This window comes from Juglans regia, chromosome 10, assembly GCF_001411555.2.
Source record: "Juglans regia cultivar Chandler chromosome 10, Walnut 2.0, whole genome shotgun sequence".
NCBI lineage: Eukaryota > Viridiplantae > Streptophyta > Magnoliopsida > Fagales > Juglandaceae > Juglans > Juglans regia.
Genome location: NC_049910.1, coordinates 4,386,111 through 4,407,878, shown reverse-complemented (window position 1 = coordinate 4,407,878; position 21,768 = coordinate 4,386,111). Strand labels below are relative to the sequence as shown.

General features: G+C 33.1%; 3 protein-coding genes across 4 annotated transcripts; 1 reads left to right on the top strand and 2 right to left on the bottom strand.

Annotated features, from left to right (window-relative positions):
* Positions 1 to 359: 359 nt before the first annotated feature.
* Positions 360 to 5,370, bottom strand: LOC108983754 (calcium/calmodulin-regulated receptor-like kinase 2). Of its 2 annotated transcripts, XM_018955509.2 has the most exons (9): positions 5,055 to 5,349; positions 4,879 to 4,945; positions 4,081 to 4,477; positions 3,262 to 3,415; positions 2,590 to 2,716; positions 1,641 to 1,726; positions 1,477 to 1,548; positions 921 to 1,124; positions 360 to 818 (listed from the first exon to the last, which is right to left on the bottom strand). In XM_018955509.2, exons 3-9 carry the CDS (start codon positions 4,410 to 4,412, stop codon positions 528 to 530), a joined length of 1,266 nt encoding a protein of 421 aa, XP_018811054.1. In that variant the 5' UTR covers positions 4,413 to 4,477; positions 4,879 to 4,945; positions 5,055 to 5,349; the 3' UTR covers positions 360 to 527. The 2 variants fall into 2 exon arrangements, with proteins under 2 accessions (XP_018811054.1, XP_018811053.1); XM_018955508.2 differs by lacking the exon at positions 4,879 to 4,945 and having other exon boundaries at positions 5,055 to 5,370.
* A 3,620-nt stretch (positions 5,371 to 8,990) lies between these two features.
* On the top strand, positions 8,991 to 10,869 carry LOC108980263 (GDSL esterase/lipase 7-like). The gene is made up of 5 exons (XM_035694761.1): positions 8,991 to 9,234; positions 9,360 to 9,481; positions 9,626 to 9,880; positions 10,267 to 10,522; positions 10,658 to 10,869. The coding sequence occupies exons 1-5, from the start codon at positions 8,991 to 8,993 to the stop codon at positions 10,867 to 10,869; spliced, it is 1,089 nt and encodes a 362-aa protein (XP_035550654.1).
* Positions 10,870 to 11,628: 759 nt separating this feature from the next.
* LOC108981156 lies at positions 11,629 to 13,676 on the bottom strand. Its single transcript, XM_018952241.2, has 5 exons — positions 13,498 to 13,676; positions 13,329 to 13,381; positions 13,023 to 13,176; positions 12,520 to 12,587; positions 11,629 to 12,246 (listed from the first exon to the last, which is right to left on the bottom strand). Exons 1-5 carry the CDS (start codon positions 13,583 to 13,585, stop codon positions 11,896 to 11,898), a joined length of 714 nt encoding a protein of 237 aa, XP_018807786.1. The 5' UTR covers positions 13,586 to 13,676; the 3' UTR covers positions 11,629 to 11,895.
* Positions 13,677 to 21,768: the final 8,092 nt, after the last annotated feature.

Genomic DNA, 21,768 nt, shown 5'->3' with positions numbered 1-21,768 from the left:
ACACCCCACTTAAAAGAACTATTTTTTATTAGTAAGATTATTTTTTTACAACTGACTTGTATAAAATTTATTTATTTAAAATTTGTACCTAGTATTACTATACATTTTAAAGCGGAATGCATTTTTGGTAGTTAGTGGCGAAGCAAAAAACATATTGACTTGAAGATTTGTGGTGAATGCATTTTTAGAATATCTCATAATTTTATAAATAATAATAAAATAATTTGAGTTAAGATATTTTGTTAAATTTTAGAAAATAAAAATAAAAATTATTATAAAATTATTTGAATATTATTTTTATTTAGAGATTTTGAAAAAATAATAGTTTTTTTATATTTTATTTAAAAGTTCGAAAAAGTTGCATTGAGGATGGAATACTCTTTTAACTAATCATTTGCTGCATCTGCGTTTGGCGTGTCAGTTGGCATTACTCAAGAAACACCAGAGGGGAAAGGAGATACATATGCAAGGGAAAAAAAAAGAAAAAGAAAAAGAAAAGAAGAAGATGAATTTCGCAGTCGTTACTCTCACTCCTTCAAGCTAGTCATCTTACTTAACTCCAGCTGTTGATCCTCTATTCGGCTCGTGGCTCGTGAAAAATCTCTGCTCGCGAAAGACATGGTATCTACTTTAGCAAGGCGCCTCTGTTGTATCTTCAAAATAGTCTGGGAAACTTCTCCTATTGCAGGTCGCTTTCTTGGTAGATTGTGCAGACATTTATGAGCAATACCGGCGAGGCCCCTCACTTCCTCAAGGCTGCATTCTCCAACAAGTTCTTTATCGAGTATTTCATCGACACCAGTTGGACTCATGTTGGCCTTAAAAACAAAATATTGAAATGAATAAAGGTTTATAGGCTAGAAAGTTTGCAAATGCAGATCATTAGATATAAGTAGCACTCCAAAGGGCTAATAACTCACAAGATTTATATATTCCATCAAGTTTTGTTGAGGGTGGATGGCCGTGATGAGTTCAAAGATGATAATACCAAAACTGTAGATATCACTCTTCATTGTGAACTTGTTTGTTGACATGTACACTGGATCTATGTATCCATACGTGCCTTTCAAGCCCGAGTTCCGGCCATCAAAAACCTCTTCCCTTGACAACCCAAAATCAGCAACCTACAAATTGAAGGTAACCACAGAAAGGATACTGAAAAGTCATGGTAACAAACATAATGCTACCATGCATATATATATATATATATATATATATATGTATGCCAGTCTCAGGACCACAAAGGTGGTGCATTGCTTCTCTCTTTATTACTGTTTTTCTATTTCGTGTTTCCCTATGCATATGCATTAGCAGTTTTACGCTCTTAAAATTGGCACCTTGAGCAAACCGAGCTGGGGAGGGGCGAGGGGGGGTGTTCTTGATAAAACTAAGAATTATAAAATCTGATCTCGGTAGTACAGTAATGAATCTCAGATACAAATGGATTTAATAGAACGTGTTTGCATGCTAGCTTACCTTGGCTCTCATTGAGCTGTCTAACAATATATTAGCAGACTTCAAATCACGATGGATTACAGGTGGGACTGCCTGTTCAAGAATTTTCATATGAATGGACAATAAAAAAATTCACTTGGATAAGAAAAATAATAATAAAAAAGAGAACGTAATATTCAACTTACCCCTTCATGAAGGTACTCAATCCCATGTGAAATATCAAGAGCAATTTGAAGCCTTTCATTCCAACTCAAAATCTGATCTTCTTGACCTAGGAAAATGCACATCAGAATGATTCTTAGTAAGAACAACCGAAAACCCATTCCAGCGAGAACAGGGGGAAGTTCTGGGGCCTGTTTGGATTTAAGTTTGGAATTTTAAAAAGTGCTTTTAACAGCCTAAAAGCTCTTTTAAAGAAAAAAATAGTATGTTTGGTAAATTTATAAAGAAAAAAACTACTATGCCGCCCCAAAGTTACCGCTCTATTTGACTACTTAGTGAATTTTTTTTTCCTTAATGATGAAGGATGTGATTTTAAGTGTATTGATGTATTTTTTTTATTTTTTAAAATATTTAAATACATTAAAAAAATATGAATAGAAAAATGAAAAAAAAAAAAAGTTACAAAAGCAACTATCGGTAACACTGAGCGGTGCTACTCAGGTGGCAGAGTAGCACTGCTCATTTATAAAAAGTGCTTTAAGCACCTTAAAAAAGCTGAAAATCCACTTTTTTTAAAAAAATCAAATTGAAGCTTTTGTTGAAACGCTCTTGCGGATAATGCTATATTTTTAAAAAATCACCGTAACTAAATTTAAAAACACTTTAGGTGCATGTTTACCAAACAAATTTGATTTTTTTTAAAAAAAAAAAAAGGATTTTCAGCTTTTTTTAGGTGCTTAAAGCACTTTTTATAAATTTACCAATTAAAAGCGCAACTATGAAAAGCTTAAAAGCGCTACTACGAAAAGCTCTATTTCATACTGCAGACAAACACCTCTACCCTCTTCCCATGTAGGGTACATGTCTTCCAGCAGACAAACACCACAAAAATAACAAATCTTGAGATGGATATATATTTTTTTTTTTATAAGTAAATCTTGAGATGGATATTAAACAGGGTTCTGAGCTTACCATATAGAAGGTTTGCCAAACTCCCATTGCTCATGAACTCATAAATTAACATGTGATGTCCTTTGTCAACACAATATCCTACCAAATTCACAAGATTCCTGTGATGAAGTCTTCCAAGCACAGAAACCTGTATCAACCAGCTAATTTGATAAACTGAACATGCTTTATGGATGATCAAAATTGCAATATACACAGCCATTTATAAATCATGATAGCCCTCATGAGAGAAAAAAGGCATACAACGGCAAACTAGTAAATCATAATAGTGCTAGTACTTACAGAAAAATCTAATAACACTGTCATGATCTCTCTAGTAACAAACAAAAAATTAATGCACTCGGAAAAAAAAAGTCTCCAGACATGCAGTCTCTAACTAAACTTAATGAATACCATCATCCCCGTAGAATGCCATTGTGAATTTTTAGGAAAGCCATTAGGAAGGTCCAGATATGCAGTCTCCAACTAAACTTGATGCCACTAGCAGAACTTTTGAAATAGTTTGGTTCTCTTTCAAGTTTCATGCGTTCATGTGGATTAGAGAAAAGGGAAAAGATTTAAAAATATCTATGAAATATATTAGGAAAAATATTTTTTCTCTTTTTAATTTTGTTCAGAACATACATCTTAAGAGATCAAAGAACTTCATCCTTCCTAGACCAAGCAAGCCCTTACCTCTGTTTGAAATTCTCTCTCTCCCTGTTTGGAATCAGAAGCCAGCACCTTCACAGCTACTACTTCTCCAGTAGGCATTGTTGCTTTATAGACTGGACCAAATGACCCTTGTCCCAAAATGGTTGTAAAATTCTGTGTGGCTTTCTGAATATCCCTGGAAGGCATGATGGGTTAAAAAATCATACATTTGGCACAACATATCAATCTTCTTCTTTTTTACAAGTAACACGACATTATCAATCTAAATGCTTTCAAAATTTGATATATAGTTATAAACTTCAGAAGATCTAAATATAAGAACCAATAACCTTTCAACTTCACCTCTTTGGTCATCGAATAAAATAATAAATAGGCAGCTGATCATCAGCAGAAACTGTCACAGCAGACAATGTACAGCAGATGATACTAGAGTTTAATGCTGACAACCGGTAGCTAAATTCACAGGCACCTAGGCTTTTAAAAACTACTTAACTGCTTATGATAGTCAAATCTAATCTACCAAGAGACTTTATATAGCTTGGTTTGCCTTCTAGTACTGCCTCTCTCTATCTTTGACAAATCTCTAATCAGGTTTATTTGCTCATGAGAGCCACCCCCTTCCCCCCCCTCGAGAAAAACCCCAAAAACCTCTCCACATCCAACATAACCAAAAGCCAAAAAGCAAATATGTGGATTTCATTTAATTCACGGTTGTTATACAATAAATTCTACTAGTAAGCAGCATCCAAAAAGGAAGACTTTGGAAGCATACAACATCAACTATTGTCCATATACCCCATAATAAAATTCAAGTTCGAGCAAAGCTCAAAATCTACATACTTGTACGGGTATCTAAGAATGCCTGATGCAGAAACAAAGCCACCTTTATTCTGATGTTTCCACCAAGGCCAATAACCTTTCGGAAGTTTGTTAGATCCCTGTATGGCTATCGAATTTGTCAGAGACGCACTAAAGTCAGTGCTTGTACCTGTCCCATTTGTGCGTATAGGAAGGGTCGCACTTGGTATACTACGCTCATTTGCACATCGTCGAAGATGAGCTCGCTTTTTGTACCACCTTGTGCCAAAAAATATGAGTGAAGCTATCACAATTCCAAGGGCTAGACCAACTGAGACACCAATGATTACCAAATCAGCAGCCTTATTATCCATTCTTTGGTCTCTTTTGGAATTCCAACTTTGAAAACATCTTCAGGGGAACAAGTAGTGCAGGTTCACTGTCATAAGATGAAGACAGATATTATGCAAACTTAAAGGATATTGTAAACAAGATCTGTACACAATGACTACCCAATTAGGAAATATCATCTACTTATTGTAATGATTTTTTTATATCTTTGCGGAAATATGAGCATCTAACTAAAAATGGAAATTGCCGAGGTCCTTTGGACCAATTGGCAACACCTTGGTTTCTCACTAAAGAACCAAGGATCGAATCCCCCTCCCCCATGTATCAAAAAATTACCCATATTTTCAATACTAAAAACTCCCATTAAGACAACTACAGCTAAAATCAGAAGGATCAAATAATCTTCCCTTAAACTCCTACACAAACTCATAACGTCAAACCCATCAAAAGAACAACAAAACAATATAAACCCAAGAAACAGAAACAAACCAACAACACAATCAAGCATAATTCCTTGAAACGCTGTCTCCCATAAAGCCAAAAAAGCCAGTCCCTCCTAGAGAACAACAAAGCATTATAAACCCAATAACCCTCTCAACCAAAACAAACAAATAGTTTCCAAAAGTTCCCCACAACCCATGAAACCTTGAAGAAGACCCACGTACCTTATGAACTGATAACCCCCACAATTTGATCATCGGAATCTAAGCCTAAACTACTGAAGCTTCTTTCGCCTTCAGATATTTGCTGGGTCAAGAGTGAAGTCTCAAGTTGTGACCAAGTTGAAGATAGAAACTGTTGAGAGAAAGAAAGAGAGAGAAGTCTGCGTTGGAGGGCTTTGGCCTTATTGGAGGTGGAATGGAATAAAGAAACGTAATTGGTAGGATTGGGAAGAGAAGTTAACAGGAAAAACAGAGGTGCCCACCAAAAAAGAAGGCACCAACAAAACAAAACAAGGAATAACAGGGACGTAGTCGCGTAGGCCTATAAGGGTAACCAATAAATAAAGTTTAAATAGCCGGTTAATCTTTGTTCATTTCGGCCGTACTCGGGTCGCTCAACTTAGGCCTATCCGCCTCTTTATAAACCTTTTACGATTCCTTTACTTTTTTTCTTTTCTTTTTTTCTTTTTTCTTTTTGGTTGATCTATCAATGCTTTTGGTTTGGTGTACTGTTCTATAGTCTACCACTTTTTATGGGAACAGCCTTGAAATTGAAAAAAAAAAAATTATAAATATTTTAGTCATAAAAATATTTTATAAAAATAAATTTAAAATTATTTTTAATATAAAATGAATATAACGTATAATATTAATTTGTAGGTTAATTTTTATTAAAAAAAAGTGTCACCGTAACAATTCTCTAGATAAGACTATAGCCGCCGGTTAGGGAAATGTCCCGAGTTTGGTTGACAATTAAATCCTTTTGTAACAATAAATCTATGTTCAATTTTTATCATTTGACCAAACGAAGAATAAGGAGAGATGGAAAACAAACTGCGACGACCATACCTCACAACAAAAATAAAAGGAAAATACTAATCTTTTTGCTGGGGGCTCTACTGGATTTTTATTTTATTTTATTTGAAAGTATTTTTTAATAATATTATTAATTTTTTTATTTTTTAAAAATATTTAAAAGTATTAAAAATATATATATAAAAAAAACAAAAATAAAACACATAAAATACATTAGCGGGAGTTCCCAACGACTCATGTAGAGCCACCCAAAATAAAAGTCCTACCCACTCTCTTAAAGGTTGACATTTGTTGATTGGTAATTAAACCTAAATTAAGAGCCTGATTTTTTAGCTATGCAAAATGCATGACCTGTGCCCTTTTTTTTATATTCTTTTTTATTTGTTGTGGTTTATATTGATTGCCCAAGTGAATTATGTATTAATATAATATGATCACCTAGCTTTATTTGGTATAATTAAGATTTAAATGAGATCTAGAGTTAGGATTTAATTATTAGCATTAGGGAGACATATATGACCAAACATCTCGTTTATATCTAAATGCTACTTGAGGATTAATTAAAGAAATTGGGTCTTCTCTAAAATGGATGTGAACTATTTTATTTTATGGTTTTGGTGGGATTTCTATGCAATGGATACAATATTGGCCGGAAGTTAATTAATATAAGAGAAATTTTATTTACAGTCTTCAAGTGGGAATTGCATGTGCAGGCACATTATTAAATGAGAGAAAATATCATTTTAGGAGGAATAATTTTGTAATATTAAAAAATTTTAAAGTTAAAATAGTTTAAACTTATATTGCAGTCTTTAAATAAGGATTGTACCTAACATTACTCTTAATATTATATGGGTCCCAAATTCTGAATTGCATGTCACAACCCAAAACTGCCCATTAATAATAGAGCCAGATCATCGAGGAAAGGTTGAAATTATATATAAGGAGGATTGGTTATACGGAGGAACATCAATGAAAATTAATGCCCCCTTCAAATTGATCTAACCGATCCAATTCGATCGGTTTGTGCTTCTTTCTTTCTTTTTATGCGTACGGGTGCTGATCGCTTTCTCCACAAGTTTTTTGGTTGCTAGGAGATAAATTTATCACTTCTACGCATAGTTTTTAATTTCGTTTTGTTCTGATGATCATTTCTAGTGTAATATCTAATACATATATTATTATACCTTTTCGTTTTATTTCGTTTCAAATTTCGGCCTGCTCCGATTGAATTCTGGTCAGAAATCATTTTGGCTGGAATTTGGCATTTTGGATCTTATTCTGTTAATCTGAATTGTTTTAATGACATATTTATAAATTTTATATCTAGATAGTATTTAATTAATTCTAAAATCTAAATGGTATTTATAGAACTTTTAATTTTTTAAAACTTTAAATATGTCTCCCAATTATCTATTAATTTGTGTAAATATCATTATTTTTAATAGTTTATCTTCTTCTTCTTTTTTTTTTTTGTGTCTCAACTCAAGTATGACATTTTTTAATATTATCTTTTAACACTAATATATCTACCTTTTTAATCTTTTTAACATATATCTATTTTATAAATCGTCAATTCTTCTATATATATACACATATATACATGATGCATACTTACATATACATGTATTTATTTTATTAATTATCAGTTTTTATATAAATATATATAATAATAATCCTAAAATGATACACCGAAATTAATATACTGATACCAAAATACCAAAATATTCTGTTTCAGTAGTACTTAAACTAGAATTATTACTAAAATGGAATTTAAAACATTGCAATTTTACCCTTGTTGGTTCGACGTCTATTTTACTTTTACAACTAATCAATATGATATTGTGGTTTTATAAAAAATATTAAATTTTTAATCTCAAGTTTTCTTACTTGTTTGAATTTTAAATTTCACATAATTATTTTTTAAAAAAAAATTATAAAAAGAGTTGTGTTTCATTAGTTGTCAAGAAATAATGCGAGAAATGGAAGATCACATGACAAGCTTACAAAACCTTTACTCTAAGAATGACAAGAAGCTGACTTGCTTCTATACTTTTTTTTTTCTTTTTTTTTTTTTTAAATCTGGCTTTTGATCATAAGCTTTACGAATAAAACAGGGTAAGTAATAATTAGAACTCGATCCTTTTGTCTGCACATCTCTTTCATGCTTTATACACGGATAATATATTAATTAAGTGAAATGATATTTGCACTTAAGAGTGTATAAGCACATGTAATTATTTTTAAAAAAAATAAAAAAATATAATATCTATATAAAAGAAAATTTTAATTTTTTAATAATGAATCATATTATTTTTCAAAACTATTGTACGACGCTTACATACTCAATAACTTAATTTAATTAATCAATCCACTTTTCAAGAAGAAGAAATTATTCTGATCCTTAATCAAGTACTTTAGGATAGTATAAATATTAATGATGCAGACTAATAGCAGTTTTCTTTGTAATAATTAAGACTTAAGAGCAACACAATTTCATGATATTTTCAGGCCTTGACAAAGGTTAAACTAGTAAAGTCTCTCTCTCTCTCCACCCACATTATCAATCGATCCAAATTCCGACGACCTTTTCATGTAACAACTAGCCTTACAAAATCCTTAAAAAAAAGCCGAGTAGTCATCGTCATCGTCATCAATAATAATGTTATGTTTTATTTGTGAGTTAATTATTTAATATCACCTCAATAAATGTTAGGAGAACGATAACAAATAAAAAATTTCACGCCGAAAATCAACTAATTAAGTTACTTGTGTAATATTATATAACGCTTCTTAAATTTATCCATTTTTTCTGTCAAAAAGAGGTAACCAACCTCCATATATTTCGGTTGCGTGTATGTGGATGTCTCATTACACCGACTGTTTCCACCACCTTCCTCCCCGGTGATCTTCATGTGACTGCACCCTTCCTTTCTGGGATCATCAATTTAAACAAAAATTGGTCTCTCTCTCTCTCTCTCTCTCTCTCTCTCTCTCTCTCTCTATATATATATATATATATATATACAGGTACTGATCCTGATTTGCCTATTTCATCCAAACATATTGATCTTCATTAATCTTTCACTTTACGTACAACACACATTCTTTCCAGTACTAGGAATGTCGACAATTATGCTAATCTCGATGTCTTTCATTTTCTTCCTTCATGTTCTTCCTGCGGCTATGATCCAGAGTCTGCCATTGGCACCAGCTTTGTATGTTTTTGGAGATTCCTTGTTCGATAGCGGCAATAACAATTTGTTGCCCACCGTTGCCAAGGCAGATTACCTCCCCTATGGTGTCAACTTTGCCAAAGGAGTTACTGGAAGATTCACCAATGGCAAAACAATTGCAGATTTTATAGGTATTCCAGTACGTCTCTGTGACTTTAGAGAGAGAGAGAGAGAATGAAACGTTCGTTCTCGTTATAAATATCACTGTTCAAAGCATTTGACAAACTCTTTTTTTTTATCTTCCCTTGCCTTTTAGCTGAGTTTCTAGGGCTACCTTATTCTCCACCATTCATGAGTATACGGATATCAACACCACTTACAGGTTTGAACTATGCTTCTGGGTCCTGTGGCATTCTTCCTGAAACTGGAAACCTATATGTACGTAAGAGATTATTACTGATCATTTGTTGTCTTGTCACTTTCTTATAAGCTTATGTTTGATTTATTCTTGCTGATGCGACATATTTTAAGATCACCCTCATGCAAGCTTTATCATTAATCCATGATGATGGTTGTTTGCAGGGAAAATGCTTGAATTTAAATGAACAGATAAATCTGTTCGAGAGGACGGTCAAGTCAGGATTAGAAAGGCAATATTTGAACATGAGCTCGAATGAGCTCTCAGATTACTTGTCCAAGTCCATATTTATATTCTCTGTGGGGAGCAACGACTACCTCAATAACTACCTTGAACCTAACGTGTACGATACAAGCAAACGTTACCCTCCTCAACCCTTCGCTCAGTTCCTCGTCGATACACTCAGCAAGGTTTTTCAAGTAATTATCTTTTTATCTTTCTAGACTTTAAAAAGAAATCCGTATGCCAAAAATATAACTTATGCCTGTTTGGAAGATGAGATTGTTTTAGATAAAAATTTAAATTTAAATAAAATATTATATTTTTAAAATTATTATTATTTTGAATTAGAATTTAAAATTTTAATTATTTATTATATTTTATATGAGAATTTAAAAAAATTATAATATTAAGATGAAATGAGATGAAATACCGATATTAGTATAATATTATAATATTAGTATCAGACTAATTAATTAATTGCCATATATTCTGTCCTATATATATATAATATGTTTCAGTTTTACCTAATTATTTTCCGTGCATATATATATATATATATATATATGTTCCCGGCCGCGCGCAGAGATTATATAATTTAGGAGGCAGGAAGATAATCATGTTTGAAATCGGCCCCATTGGATGCATCCCATCAATTACAAGGAAAAAGAAGCACAACGCCGGGCAATGTGTGGAAGAAACAAATCAGATTGTGTCATTTTTTAATCAGAGACTCCCAGCGTTTCTCAACAATCTTACATCCACTCTCCGTGGCTCCACCTTTATCCTTGCCCAAGCTAATTTTCTTGGCTATGATGCAATCATAAATCCTTCTAAATATGGTAACACACACACTCTCGCATGCACTCTCTGATCGATCTCTTATTAACATATAAAGGTTTTGTAACGTACGCTCTCTTTCCCTTGATCTTCTTTTAATAGTTATTTTGGTTCAAATAACTAACACGTATATACAGGCTTAGAGGACTCGAACTCCCCATGTTGTACTACGTGGGCAAATGGGACTTCTGGGTGCATTCCATTTATAACTCCCTGCCTTCATGCCTATAAAAACTTCTTTTGGGATGCCTTTCATCTTACAGAAGCCGCGTATTCTCTCATAGCAACACGATGCTTCAATGACTCAATTTGCTCCCCATTCAACATCAAGGAGCTCGTGCGAATGTAAAGTACTGCATCAATATCATGTACACATTTTTATGATATATATATATATATATATCACAACAGCAATATTGTTGCTAGCTAGCTATAGATAAGTTGATCAGAGATTTATAAGCATGTAAATTGTAGTAAAATTAAAGGAATTTTATGTATGAATGTGATAGCTAGCTAGTAATTTCAGCTGCTGCGCGCATGTTATACTTGACCCACCCCCGACGACATGATACTTTGACCGATGGGCAGGAATTAATGTGATCTTAATTATATATAATGATCATCATGTCATGCCAGGAAAACTTACAAATCGAGGCGGGAATGTCTTAATTATGATCATCATGTCATGCCGGGAAACTTACAAATCGATCGTTGAAATCACATTTTTTTTTTTAATGGAATAGCTGGCTAGGTAGCAAGGAATATTTAACTCCTCTTTTAATAATTGAAATAGTATTTCAAGAAGTATGATTCGTGTGTGTATGATCGATGCATATATGGGAGAGAGAAAAAAATGGAACTTTAATTAATTAGGAACAGAATTGATTAATTAATGACGGTGATTCTATTTCATATATATAATTTGGATTCAAAACTAGTAGTTAAATATATATATATATATATATATATATTTAACTACTAGTTTTGAATCCAAATTATATATATATATATAGTTTTAGAGCTGATCACCATGAAACTACTACACTAAAAATAAACATGATTAAAGTAATACCATTATTATATTAATATAATATATCACTTCACAAAACTAGCTAGTGATCATCTACCAAAAGGCTTATATATGCAGCACACTTGATGAGCGTGCGTACAGCACCTTTATACGTGTCCTACTTAATTCTGACTTGTCTGAGAAACAAAAAACAGTACTACTACTGCGAGCTTAAGCCCTTTTGAGCCATCAAAAAACAAAAAAGAAAATAAAGATAAAAGATAGTACCTATATAACTACGTCTTGGGCAAAATTGTGTGCCTAATTAAACCTATCGATCTGCATAGCGTTTAATTTCCATTTTACTTAATGCCGCCAAGGGTCGTGATTGTTTGTGGGTGGCTTACGTCGAGCCATTTTCCCATAATCCTTGTGCATCAGGTTCACAATCTCTTTGGTTGCTTCAAGAAGTCTCTGGGTTTCATCTCTGATCTGCAGAGAAGTATCATATATTTCTTGATGATCAGAGACTGTTTTGTAAGACCTCGAGGAACTCCCCAAGCTGGCAGCTTTGTTTGACAGTACTGCCTTGGAGTACTCTCGATAGTACTGCTGATCTCGGTTCGTGTTTGGAAATTGGGCTGGCTTGATAGTACTCCTAGGAATTCCCAAGCTAGCAGACTTCGATGACTTTGGCCTTGGCATGTTCATATTATTCTGGTCATGTGAACGTGCATGAAATAAATTAAATAACGCCATGAGAGTGAAATACTAAACTCGGATTATAAACATATATATAATAACTGCATGCTGTTTAGCGAATTAATATATATAACATGTTCATAATTTGCAAGACCTTGCCAAGGTTTATTAATAAAAGAAATGCATTGACTGCAACGTACGTGCACAAGTTTTTATTTTCTTCATATGAGCTAGAATACATGTTTCTACGGAATATAAGTGATGAAAGAGAGAGAGACAGGAAGAGACCTGAGCATTCAGTTTATCTTGTGAAAGTCCACCAGGCCGAGAACTATCTGAAGCGTTACTGTCCTCTCCTGCATTCAGACAACAAATATTCATAACGAACGAGGAAGTTTCTCCTCATCTCCCGCAATCATCAACAGATTGTAAAGAACAAAGTAGTGTACGCTTCGTGACCTCAACAAAGACCTTTGCAAGCATAAAAACAAAACATCATAATTTTTCGATTACGTACAAGTATTACACCACATGATACATATATTTTCATCAGGACCGGACTAAATATTTAAGACAAAGAAAGGAAGCTTAAAATTAAGGTTTTGATGCTTTTCAATTATGTTTTGGTGGGTGGCGTTTCGGCCCATGATAATCAGCTGTGAAAGCCACAAAGCCAGATGCTTTGTGCTTCTTAGGAGCAATATCACTTTTACCCCACAATTTACGTTTTACTTTGAAATCGGCCCCCTTCAGTACTTCAAGGTCAAGTATTCCATCAGAATGGGTTGCACCTGAAATCTCTGAAGTCCGTCCATTCAGTCCATGATCTTCTCTCTCGATCTCTTCACTCAACAGTACTTTTTGCACTGCCATTAATTTCCTTCCTCCATGCCATATTTTCCCCAAACCATCAGCAGCATTAACACCATCACGAGGAAGTACTCCCTGTTCACACTTTTATGCCTCAGTTAATCAAATTTTACGAAAGATAATAATATGTATTCCGCTATTAAAATTCATGGAATAAGAAACCTAATATCTATCCAAAAAATAAAAGCAGATGATCAACTTGTAATTAATTAAATAACAAGCCTTGCCTTTGGAACCGCAACATTATTTTCCTTTGCTGCAAAGTAGCCTTGATCCTCTCCTACACGCAGATGGAGGCCGGGTCATAAGACTCATAACACAACCCATCTCAAAACTGTTGTAGTTTTGCTAAATTTGAACAAAAATATTAATGGAGAAGAAATGTTCTATCTCTACCTTGTTGAGCATATGCAGAAGACTCGCTAAGGGCAGGCATAACAAAGAGAAGCCCGAGTACGAAGCTTGTAAACCTTAAGTGAACCATATTTGAGTAATTTCTGTCCTTCTATTGGGTATGCTAGCTTGTTGTTCAACAACACAGAGAGAGGAAACTTGGAGAAGATGGTGTAGGTTTTATAGAGATTTCAAAGTCAAGTCAAACCTAACTAGGGTTCCGACACAAGGTCGCTCAAAATAGAACTCCTGGGTATATGCAACAACCTGGGGAATCTCAAAGCTAACAAATAAATAAATCGGCACACACCTAGATAATTAATGTGTGTGTGTGTGAGAGAGAGAACAAATTTCTTAGCTTCAAAAGTTTGAACGTGGTTTTCGTGGTTTTTTTAAACTAAAAATAGAGAGAATTAAGAATAATAATAGTACTATATTTGGCATAAACTTGGTTTTCTTTACAGTCATTGATACCACATGCACTCAGTTGTTATATGATCTGTTTTTCAATCCAATATCATATATATATATATGATTAGGATGATTCATGTACTACGTACAAAGAAAACCCTCGTTCTTTTGAGGTTCGATTGGGAGTAGTACTACTTCTTTTTCATTTCTACCCCCTACTCGACGGTCCATGTCCTGGTCCCAAATTATAAACCTTTTTTGTAGTACATGTGGTATTGAATTTTGAGACTTCATAGATCAATAATTAATTAATATGGTAATTGTCACACTTAATTTCAAGCTCAACGTCTAATTAACTTATTTTGAATTATTTAATATTTAAACTAATGCAAGTAGTACTGCAACATATATACCATGCAGCTGCTTGTTAATTAATAGAATCAATCCGCGCAAAGATCCGCGCGAGTCAGAGATTCGGTCTTCATGACTGTTAACAATTATTAGATTAATTAATACTAGTAGTACTCATGTGTAATATATTCATGATGCATGGAATTTATAATTAGTCAATAGGTACTAAAAAATACACCTAAAATTAAAAAGTAATTTGGGATATTATAACTTGATTGATCAGAAGCTGTAGACGTTATATAAGATCATGCTAACGAAATGTGAACAAAAGAGTACTTGATCTTCTAAACTGGAAATTTCCTGACATTTTACAAGACTATATAGTCAACGAGTTTTTGACGATATGAGAAAATATACTTATAACCGTAAATTGCGTAATCGTCGCGTAATCGTTTTGAAAAAAATAAATAAAACATGAGACCCACAAAAAAAAATTAATTTTTTAATAATAGACCTCATTATTTTTCAAAGCGATTACGCGGCAGATACGCACTTCACGATTGTATGTAGAATTACTCATCTATAAACTAATGTGGCTTGATGTGATACGTTAAATTATAAAGTTACTTTTATTATAAAATAGATCTAATAGATTTCATGAAGTCAAATCAATTTATAAATTTATTTTATATAATCCTTTTATGTCTATACTAACTTTCATTCCATAATCTTTAACTCCACATGCAACAAATTAATTAAACTAGAAATTAATCTCGTACGTACTGATTAACTGAATGGGAGGGGATCAGGTTGTGATGATTCCGGCCGATCGAAGAGAGTAGTACAGGGTGGCATGCATATTCATGAGCATGCATCAAATTAGGAGCCCTTGGGACGATTCGCCCAAGGGCATGCAAGTGATTATGCATAGATTTACTAAATTATGTCACCCTTCGGACATTAACTTTAAAAAAAAATAAAAATAAAAAATAATTTATTTAAGGCCGCATATATTAAACTTAGAGCCTGAGTGTTAAAAGAGTTTAGAACACGAGGACGTGCCCTCCAACTTGATGCTAGTGGTTGCTCCTTGAGAACTGGATCAACGTCAAGGTCGGTTCGACAGCTCACGGGTAAAAAAATAAGGCTGAAATTAATTAACTGACAGCTAGCTAGCTCTATCATCTTTCCCTCATAAATATATATACTTAATAATTACGTGTCGGATAATTTACATGGGCTAAGTTGATCATTTTGGAAAGTTACAACTGTTTGAAATGCCCGATCTTTGTAATCGTAATGGGCATTTCATGATCCTAGTAATAAAAATATTGTTTGTTTTATATATATATATATATATATATATATATATATATACTAGCAGTGGATCTACGTGCGATGCACGTTTGCCCTGTGTTAGATTATTCTAAAATATAAACATCTAGTGTAGAAGAAGAGAAATTAATGATAAGGTCTATGAAGATAACATAATTAATTGTTTAAGCAAATTATAATTGTTTAAAGTCTCTGATAATAGATTTAGATAGACTATATGTTTAAGCAAGTCAGGAAAGTGAATATTACATAATTGTTTTTTTGGTACTAAAAGTAAAGTCTGAAACAACTAAATATTACATAAAGTAAAGTCTGAAACGACTAAATATTACATAATTGTTTCTTTTGGTACTAAAAGTAAAGTCTGAAACAACTGAATATTACATAATGGATTCAAAGTGGTGTGTTCTCCTCATTCACAGCATTGTTCTCCTCATTCGCAGCATTTATGGAGAGAACGTTGAAGTTTTTGTGACGTTGTTTTTGGAGTTGATCTAAATCTGCACCCAATTGTATGATCCATTTTTTTGTTGAACATAATTTTGCAATATTTTGGATATACGGTAAATGTTCCTGTATGGTGAATAAATTTAATGTAAAATATATTTTTAATAACTTCCTATTTGAATATCTAAAATTAAATGTTTTTAAAATATAAATTGGAATTTGAATAAGTTGGTTACCTCTCCTGTATGTTCCATTAGTTCGATTGCTGTGCAACCTAGAGCTTCTTCTGCGATTTTACCGAACATGACAGCTCCTAGTCGTCCATTACCATCGTCAACTTCGATGTAAGCTCGACAGCTATATAAACAAACTATATTTTTTAGTCTGAATGATTAAGCAATAATTTAAATATAATATAAAAGTGATTAAAGGAACATTTACGACGTAAAATATGAATATAAGATGTATACCGTGGTTGTGCATTACTCATGTATTTGCAATGATAACATTGAAATTTTTCATTTTGTTCATATCCAGTCCCCTTTTTACATCCAATGCAGGACATGTAGAAGAATATTTGATGGAGATCAACCACACAAATAGTTGCTTTAATCCAAAATTTTGCTTTCTGCATTAATTTTGCAACAGATATATATTTTTAGTGGTTGTAAATAATATGTAGTCTTAAGATAAGGTTAGAAATGTACCGTCATCGGCTGTAATGATTTAAGAAAACCAGCAAGATCATCAAGCTTAATTATGTCTTTCATGTCAACATTTGATGTCGATGCTGATGCTGATGCCGTTGTGTGATGTAGATTTTTTTCGACGATTTCTTCAAGCAGTGCATGGTTTAGCATTGTCCTAAATATTTTTAGAATAATTTAAAATGAATGAGAGAAATAATGGAGGAAAAGATATAGTAGGTACAAATTGTATATGTATATAATAAAGTAAGAAAGAATTACCATTGACATAATGGAGTTGCAGCAGGGATGACAGGATTTAAGGTAAATACACTTGTTGGTTGAGACGAAAGAGAGAGACCTATATTATAAAGAAAAGATATTTGTTAGTAGATAATAACATTCTATTTTTAATAAATGTTGATATTATAAGTTGTGTGATATACCATTGTATGAACCAACTTTTATACGTGTTGCGAGTAGAGTTGGCTTAGCTTCAATAATATCAGAGATTGTTCGGCATTCACCATCCACAAATCGACTCCACATAGTCAACCATATGGGCATTAGGCTGTAAATTTTAGGAGAAAATATTTAAAAGTGTAGCATGATGAAATAGTATTGAAAATAAGTTAATTAAAGAATTTATTAATATCACATATATAGTTGAGAAATCTTTTTTACCTCTGGTCGATAACATATATTTCTTGAATCTTTGTTGGCCCATGTTTTGAGGTAATTTCTCTAGGAGGTTTCATGTATATTGCGATCGCCAGAATAGCTGTCCAATTATGTTAAAAAAAAAATTGTGAAAACTGAATAAGAATATCAAGATGTACGTTAAATATATCGATGTGATATTTACCTATTTCAGTTCCAGTGTCTTTGTACTCATGCAGATTGGTGAATGGGATAATATCATATTCTGGTGGTTGTAATTCCACTTCGTTATCTTGAATGTTTTCGATGATTGTTCTTGAATTTAAGATCCACTGGTATTCATGCGCTTCAATTCTATGCCTGGGATCTAAAGGCTTAACATAAGCATTACTGATGTAGTAAGACCGGAAGATGTGCAACATGTCATTACGTAGGTCTATATCTTTGCCGAAAATTGTTGCTTGTAGTCGGTTGCCCTGCATAATATTGTATAAATGAATAGTTATTTATATTCTATTGATTGTAAAATAGTATTTATTAAATATATATAAGATTTAATCTGAGAATATAGTTAGAATGAATCTATGTTGTAAGGGAGAACATATTTATTTTGGATATATCATGTGAAGGAATATAATATAAATATTAAGTATATTTTTGCAAGAATGATAATGATATCAATGTGTTACCTCAGGGTCTATCAATGTCAGATTTTGATATTTTGTCGGTGAATGTTGTGCAGTACGTTTGGGAGATTTGTCTGACACAATCATCTTGATGCTCCAATTTCTTGTACTTGGAGTAATGTCTTTGATTGATGTATAGATAGTCCGCATGTTGAAGCCTACTTATAAATGAAGAGAAAAAAAAAATTAGTTTAAACAATTGAATTTAAATAAGACAATTTCAATAATAGAAAAACAAGAAGTTCTGAAAATTACATAATGGAAAAACAAATTGTATTTAATTGAGAGGTATATATTGAAATTTGATTACTTACAGAAGTTTATGATGGATATGCTAGTGTTAGTAATTCTTTATAAACAATATTATTTGTTTCAGCTTCTTCACAATCTTGAGTTGATACTGGTCTTATAAGAACTTTTACTGAAGCATAAGTCTTGGCTCTTGATAGTGCTACATAAAGTTGGCCATGACAAAATACAGGTTGAGGCAAGTATACACCAACAAAATCTAATGTCTGTCCTTGTGCTTTATTTATTGTCATTGCAAAACTTAATCTGATAGGAAATTGTGTTCTTTTGAATGGAAAACCACTATTGTCATCTGCATTTGGCAAGAAAGGAATTCTTGGTATGAAAACTCTTTTTCCGGTGTGGTGACCAACTGCAATTTCAGCATCAATGATATTTCGTTCAAAGTTGCGACAAATAAGACGTGTTCCATTGCATAAACCTTCTGAAGGATTGACATTTCTGAGTAACATGATGGGACAATTTTTTTTTAATAACAGCTCATGAGGTGGAAGTCCATTTGGTGTCAATGTATTTAAAAAATCCTCCATGATTCCTTGTTCTGATGTATCAATCGTTTCATCGAAGCTATAGTATTGTGTAACTGTACCAGGAAATCTTTGAATAAGTATTGTATTTATCTCATCGACAGAGTTGTTCTTTGGTGTCAAGATAGCTCGATTTGTCATTTCGGATAAATTTTCTGAATAGCTGCCAATATCTTGGAAGACTGCATCGATCAGATCATCTAAAGACTCCACATCATTTCTGTAAGGAATGAGCATTTCATTGGGAATTTTGATCTTATTCTCAATTGTGATTGGTGTTGTTCCATTTCCGACCTGAAGTAAATAATTTGAGAAGTTTGGATCGAATCTTGCTCGCATATTCTCACTCAACCTAATCTTAGTTAAAGTAGACCACAAATATGACGATGCTAAACTGGCATTAACTTCTTCTTGTCTTGTGCCTTTCCGAATCACAGGTAAGACTTGACGAAAATCTCCACCGAATACGATAATTTTTCCACCAAATGGTAATCTTGAATCAGTTATGTCTCGTAACATTTTATCCAATGCTTGCATACATTCTTTTCTAGACATAGGTGCTTCATCCCATATGATTAGCTTTGCAAGACGTAACAATTTGGCAAGAGCACTTTGTTTGCTTACACAACAAGTACTATTTTTGTCAAGATCTAATGGAATTTTGAAGCGTGAATGGGCTGTTCGACCTCCAGGTAAAATAGATGCAGCAACACCAGACGATGCAGTTGCAAGAGCAATTAAGTTTCTTGATCTTACTGTAGCGAGAAGTGCTTTATATAAGAATGTTTTCCCTGTTCCGCCCGGACCATCAATGAAAAATGCAGCAGATTCATTTAGAAGGACTTTCTGCAAAATTGATTCATATGCGTGTTGTTGTTCAGAATTAAGACTCATCGAAGCCATAAGATCTTCTTCTGGTATCGAAACTGCAAATTCATCATTTATTTCTCTAGCTTCAGTTTCGTTCTGATCAAAAGAGACATCATGTTCTGTTAAATGAAACATGTTTATGTCTTTTCCCATCGATTCAAGTGTAGAAGAGATGCTTCGTAAGACTTTTGTCCTAATATCTGCTGATGTTGCAACACTTGTTTGGAAATCACTTGACATATCTTGTTCAAAATATTCCCAAAGTTCTCTAGGATTTGTTGGATTACAGTATACTAAAATTGTTGCAAATAGCCGTCTTAAACTGTGTGGTATTTGGTATAAGGAAGCCTCTTGCATACAATCTTGCAAACTGGTATCTCTTTGTAACAAACCATGTAATGTAGCTGCTTCACGAAAGGTTGGTGCAGTGACATTGCCAACTGTTTTGATGTGGTCAAATGATAAAGGGCCTCTTATATGATTTAACAATATCTGTAAGTAATACCTTTCACCTTCGAATGGACTTGCTGTAACAATGCGGCCTATAACACTTTTCTTCTTTCTTGGAGTCCATATTTTGTGTTGCTGGTTCCAAACAAAAGCTTCAGGAAATTCTTTGTACAGTAGTTTTCGTGCATTTTCATTAGTTTGATTTGTTGAAAAGAATTCAGTCAACATTGATTTTGCCGTAAAATCGGATCTCAGAACATTGTTAAGGTTGTCATGTGCATGAAAAGCTACCAGATGTTGATATTCAAGATGTAGATGTAAACTGTAAACTGATGGATACATTTCATTAAGAATAAAACCATATATTCTCCACATAGCTTCTGGTGGAGCAATCCATCTGGCTGATTGAAATTGTTGGATTTCATCTATATCTTGGATGTTTTGTCCAGGAATCAAGTTGAAAGCAACACGATCATGACCTTTATAAATGTACTTATAAAGGTATTTGACTGCTTTGATTGTTGAGCAAATTTCTACATTCAAGTGACAATCAAATTTTGCGTGGAGATATGGATTATGTGGAACAACCCAACGGTTATCTAAATCTTTACCTCTGACTTTGACAGTCATTCCATTATCACAACGTTTGTACTGTGGGAAACAATCGATTCCAACGGTTGTGTTAGGTACAAAACCTTTTGAAAAGTGGTTTTTACAACTGCCATTTGCTTTCATACACACATTGTTCGGATTCAGTACTCAACAGGGGCCATGCATCATATGTCTTTTTACTGTCTTGTACAAATGTAGATTTCTTTCTCTGTCAGGTATTTCTGCTGATACGATTTCATCAAAAGATTCTGGAGTATAGATTTTCCAATCTCTTTGTAGTATGATCAAGAAATGTGCATGTGGTAGTCCTCTTTTTTGATGTTCGATGACGTATACATATGCTGAAACTTTCCAAAATATCTCCCGTTTGAATAATTCATCCTTCAGTTCTTCTAATTTTGCTCTAAAGATACGTGCAATCAAATCAGGACGATTTTGTGCTTCTTCTTGTGGACCTAATTCATCTAAGATTTCTTTCCAACTTGGGTTGCATGTCATGGTTAAAAAGATGTCCGGTTTTCCAAAGCGTTGGACTAAAGCCATTGCTTCCATATATCTTTTACGCATATCTCTTGGACCTCCAATAAAAGAGGAAGGCAGAATGATGCGTTTACCAACTTTGGAAGCATTGCTTTGTCCAATTGATAGACTGTCAACTATTCCTTGATATACTTCAGATCGAATCTCTTGTTGCTTATTACGAAAATAATCCAATCTTGACGTCTCAATTTTTACGTACATATCAACAACAAACTGCTGCAGTAAACGGCCCGAGAATAGTAAAATAGATTTTGTATTTTTCCTAATTTGAAGTTTGTAGCAGTAGTACTCGCGACATGAGACAACCTGTTGTTTTCTATTTTTTTTCAGCACTGTAAGATAATAAATTTAATAAATTAGAAATATAACATTGTTATATTAGAACAATTA

Coding starts and splice junctions, on each gene's coding strand:
- LOC108983754 (XM_018955508.2), bottom strand. CDS start 4,412: ATGGATAATAAGGCTGCTGATTTGGTAATCATTGGTGTCTCAGTTGGT. Junction 1,125..1,476: donor ACAGCTCAATGAGAGCCAAG/GTAAGCTAGCAT, acceptor TTCAATTTGTAG/GTTGCTGATTTTGGGTTGTC. Junction 819..920: donor TGATGGAATATATAAATCTT/GTGAGTTATTAG, acceptor TTTGTTTTTAAG/GCCAACATGAGTCCAACTGG.
- LOC108981156 (XM_018952241.2), bottom strand. CDS start 13,585: ATGGTTCACTTAAGGTTTACAAGCTTCGTACTCGGGCTTCTCTTTGTT. Junction 13,382..13,497: donor TTCTGCATATGCTCAACAAG/GTAGAGATAGAA, acceptor ATCTGCGTGTAG/GAGAGGATCAAGGCTACTTT. Junction 12,247..12,519: donor AAGATAAACTGAATGCTCAG/GTCTCTTCCTGT, acceptor TCACATGACCAG/AATAATATGAACATGCCAAG.
- LOC108980263 (XM_035694761.1), top strand. CDS start 8,991: ATGTCGACAATTATGCTAATCTCGATGTCTTTCATTTTCTTCCTTCAT. Junction 9,235..9,359: donor AACAATTGCAGATTTTATAG/GTATTCCAGTAC, acceptor CTTGCCTTTTAG/CTGAGTTTCTAGGGCTACCT. Junction 9,881..10,266: donor CACTCAGCAAGGTTTTTCAA/GTAATTATCTTT, acceptor GGCCGCGCGCAG/AGATTATATAATTTAGGAGG.